This window comes from Rhagoletis pomonella, unplaced genomic scaffold (genome assembly GCF_013731165.1).
Source record: "Rhagoletis pomonella isolate Grant_MI unplaced genomic scaffold, Rhpom_1.0 Rhpom_scaffold_12289, whole genome shotgun sequence".
NCBI lineage: Eukaryota > Metazoa > Arthropoda > Insecta > Diptera > Tephritidae > Rhagoletis > Rhagoletis pomonella.
In genome coordinates, this window is record NW_023470821.1 from 1 (window position 1) to 4,732 (window position 4,732).

At 32.8% G+C, this 4,732-nt stretch overlaps 1 protein-coding gene across 1 annotated transcript; it reads left to right on the top strand.

The window, feature by feature from the left end:
- Positions 1-649: 649 nt before the first annotated feature.
- Positions 650-4,444, top strand: LOC118756813 (cat eye syndrome critical region protein 2 homolog; the record flags this gene model as incomplete). Its single annotated transcript, XM_036491553.1, is given in 4 exon segments — positions 650-926; positions 994-1,082; positions 1,213-1,913; positions 2,982-4,444. Coding segments are annotated over 4 exon segments (1,041 nt in total). The 3' UTR covers positions 3,205-4,444.
- Positions 4,445-4,732: the final 288 nt, after the last annotated feature.

Here is a 4,732-nt window from a genome sequence, read left to right on the forward strand (position 1 = left end):
TGTGCAGTGAAATTCAAATACATACATACTTGATTCTAAAGCTGCTGCTATAATTTTTTTGCTTTTGTTTTTGCATTGCGTTTTCTACCGCGTGTTTATCCACTCTACCATTTACCAGTCACCAAGGTACCTTACCTTATTTGTAATTTGATGCTAATTTCAGAAAGTTTGGTTAGGGCTCGGTTGGCTTTTGGTTGTGTAGCTTTAAGTCAGAATTTGGCGCATTTTTCTCTATGCGCTCTGCTGTCTATAAGCAGATTTGCAGCTGATAAATTTCCAATTGATTTCAATATACCTACCTGCGGATACTTAAATAAAAAATAATAAAAGTAGAAATTAAATACAAATCTTAAAAACGATTTGACTTTGAAATGAAATCTGATGGAAGGAAAAAAAAATAACTTCAATTAAATTGCTGGTGAAACCGGCAGTTATGTAACTTATACGAAACGAATGAAATGGTAACATAAAGATAATACAATTTCGTAAAGTTTCTATAGGTCTATATAAATATATTTCTTTCTATTTGTTTCGAAGATTGCAAATTCTTGCATGCTCTTATTATTTAGGTATATAAATATATCCGTTCATATTTTACCTAAAAGACATGTGTGTAAGCAATTTGCAAGTGATTACCTTTTCCTTGCAGGTGCTACAAACTCAAAAATCGTTTGTTTGCCTATAATTTTCCAATGAACAAACAAAATGCCTTGATCATTTTTACTTATGGATGTTATTTTACGAAAGCAGATAATATTTAAGTACTCGAAGCAATAATTGTAACGACCGATTGATAAAAAATCAAAACGAGCAAGCAAACTTGTAGCAACGGAACAATACTCAAGGAATTGTTAAAATACCTAATTAATTGTTAAAAAAAGCGTGCAAGTACATATAAATGGTTTCTACTTTTATCGGGCTATTGGGTGAGTGTATGCAAATCGCATTTGACTATCAACAGAATCCAATGCAACGTAATTTGTATCTTTTCAGACATTCAATCATGGTGGGAGATACCGTGCATATCTCATTTTTGTTCATTGTTTAGTTCTGCTTTTGATCTGCCCGACATCGATATCGAGGTATGTTTTAATTGACAATTTTTTCGCTAAAATATACATACATACATGCACATAAATGTATATATAAAATATACCTAAACCTTCGAATTTTTATTATTCTATTACGCTTACATTTTCTATTTCCTTACAGGATCTTGAGTCGGCGCTTCTATCGGATGGCACTGATGAAGATCAAATTGCGCTTGTACCGGAGTTAATTGTACGCCTACTAAAGGGTTGCGATGCACTCAAATCGGTAGCAAAAGAAATAACCCATAGCAATTATCAAATGTTCTTGCGGCGTTTTCTACGCCAACAGTGTCCCATACACAATACCGAGAATCATTTTGATACGGACATTGACTTTCAATCGCTGCCGGTGCGCAAACGCTTGCAAATACTACATGATTTATGCCATTTTCGTCTCGATTCATGTGATGTACAAGTTATATTAAGCAATTTGGAAGCGGATAGCTTGCGTGTCGAGCCGCTCGGTTACGATTCGAAAAATTCTGGCTATTGGTATTTCTATGGCACGCGATTGTATCGCGAGGACAAGTCTACATCGTCAGTGAATAGTCATAGCGGTGGTGGTGGTGGAGGTGGAGGTGGCAGTGGCGGTAATAAATCGGCGACGGCAGTGGTTAACGGCAGCCGTGGCAGCGGTGAAAATTCAGATGGTGCTGTATGGCAAGTAATTTGTTTTACCGAAGAGGATTGGCAGAATTTGGCTAGTAAATTTAAATCATCAACAAATGCTAAAGAACGCGAATTATATCAGATATTGGATGAAAATTTTCTACCCAAGTTACCACAACTTTTCCGCGAGCGAGAGAGATTACGCCGAAGAAAGTGAGTAAATGATTTTTATTATTTCAAAAGTATATATGTATGTACAGAGGGAGCCAAAGCAAGCAAAAGTAATTTGTTTGCCTTAAATAATCTAGATTTTTTGCTTATCTTCAGCTGCTTATTATTAGAAACATTTAATTATCCATACAATCTGCAAAAAATTTACTTATGTGTGTACATTTCGCACACCTAGAGCTAAAGTGCGATCAACTCAATAAAAAAAGTAGGGACATTTTTTGGCATAAATCAATTCATAGGATTTACAGTGGTGGGAAATTAAATATACAAGATTCGAATTTCAGAACATGCCTGATAGACACGACATTTTAACAAATTTTTCCTATTTTTCTTTTGTTTATTTAATATTTATTTTTTTTTTTTATAAAAGTACAGCTTAAACCATATAATTTGATATTTCAAACTGTGTGCAAAAAATATAAAAATTCTGCCAATTAATGGGCTATAAAAGTACATACTCAAAAAAATTCTAAAAATCTTTTTAAACAGTTGAAAATTTACACGCAATTTTGCAGAATTTTTATAATTTTTGCGCAAAGTTGGAAATATGAATTTATATGGTTTTTGTTCGATAATGAGCTATAATTTTATAAAAAATAATAAATATTAAATAAACGAAAGAGAAATAGGCAAAATTTGTGAAAATGTCGTGTCGTATTTTTCCACCACTGTACATCCAATTAATGCAAATTTTTTTTTCGTCATAATTATATACATTAATTAAAAAAATACTGTTATACATTAATTGCAATGAATCTGTACGATCCACAAACTGTTATATTTCCCTCTCTGAGTGAGTTTGCTCACTTTAGATCTAGCTGTCCGATATGTATTTACGTACATACGTAGCATTAGTGCAGCTGGGCTTAAAACAGTTCCACGCTTACAATTAAGTGGGTTGAAACCTTAGAAGAGCTCATCCACAGTCTCTAGTATTCATGCTGACAATATTTAATATATATTATTAATATGCTATTGCCGCTAAACAATTTTCTTATGTACATATTTTAAAACATTAATTTCCATTTCTCTTATTTTTTACTCCCATAGGCTACTACAAGTCCGCAATTCGACACGCTTACGTAACATCGTCGAGCTAAAAGCGCGCCAAGAGCAGGAACGTTTGCTGCGCGAACGTCAACGTTATCCATTTGAGCCGCCAACCAATTTGAAATCTCAGCAGTTATCCGCACAGAGCAGAGCAAGAAGACGGTTAGCAAGAGAACTTGCCAATAACTCTTCTACCAATACTACTAGGGACAGCCACAATTGAAAGAATGAAATAATAAAAAAAATTAAAACAAAAACGACAAATCTTCAAAATACCAACAAAACGAAAAAAAGAAATATCCAAACACCATAACACTTAGAGAACTGTAATCAAATGAAAATTAATGCGAACGCATATCAATTGCTCATTATTCATTAAAATACACCGAACAGCAACCGAACAAACGCAAAGTTAAAGGAATCATAGAGTACAGAACACTGAAGAGCCATCAACATACACGCACGCATGCAAAATCAAACATACATGTATATTCGAGAGAGCACATAAATATATTTACATACATATGTACATTTATTACACACATTTCTTGTTTTATGCGTGCAATGCCTTAAAATGTTATAACTTCATAGTATAACTAACTAGTATAACATACATAAATGCCGACATAGTACGTACATAGATCCACATGAGAAAGCAAACATACAAAATCTAAGATTTTTATTTTCCCCAAACATAACCGCTTGTTTCATTTTATATATGCTCATGATTTTTCTGTGCTTGGAATTTGTTCATACCTATGCTGTGAACTGTTTCGATTACATTTATTTAAATAATTAAATTATTAACAACAACTATACTTATTAACTTCATTCGTTCATTTGAAGCACTGCTAAAAATTTCTTTGTATAAAAAAATGAAAAAACCTCAACAGACATTCACGTTAAATTGGGAGTAGCATTTGCCAACAAAAAAAAAAATCAGTTAAAATTTGTTTGACACTTCATAAGACGAGTAAACTAAAACCGATAACCACCATTCACGCAACAAAAGTCAACTCATCGCTGCGACAGCACAATAGAGCGCTAAAAAAAAAAAAAAAAAAGAAACAAAGCCTTTTTTGGTTAACCCAAAATTAGCATGCAAAAAAAAAATTAATGCTCTGCGACATACAGACAGACAAAGTGCGTCGTTCCATGAAACTAAGCAGAAGAAAATCGCGCTCAAGAATCGAAACGAAAATACCGGCATAAAGAATTGACAAAAAAATAATAATAAATAAAAGCACATTTCTTTGAGAAGAGCCAACGGGAATGGCGACAGCAACAACAACTGCAGCAATGGAACATGTAAAATTTAACGACAACGACAGCCATTAATTTACATACGTTTATTTCGGTTATTGTGATTCTAAAACACAACAACAAATTGGACTGAGTGAACTTACGTTTGGTTTCGTTACACATCTCAAAATCGAAATACAAGTTTTAATAAAACAAAAAAACAAAAAATAAAAATAAACTACGTAAGCATGCTTTTTTCTCCTAAATTTCTTGCATTTCATTTAGTTTTTAATATATATTCTTATTTAAACTAATAATGATTTTTCTATTCAAATTTAAGTTATTTTATGCTTATTTAGATGAAGAGCCCTTTAGAGTTTGTAGCATTATTTGTTTCTTGAGACTGCTTCGATAAAATAAAGTTTCTCCCTCAAATCGTACGGTCCATTTTAATGCTAACCTATAAAATGTGCTCTTCTGGCGCACTTTGAAGGTTAGATGTTTGTGGT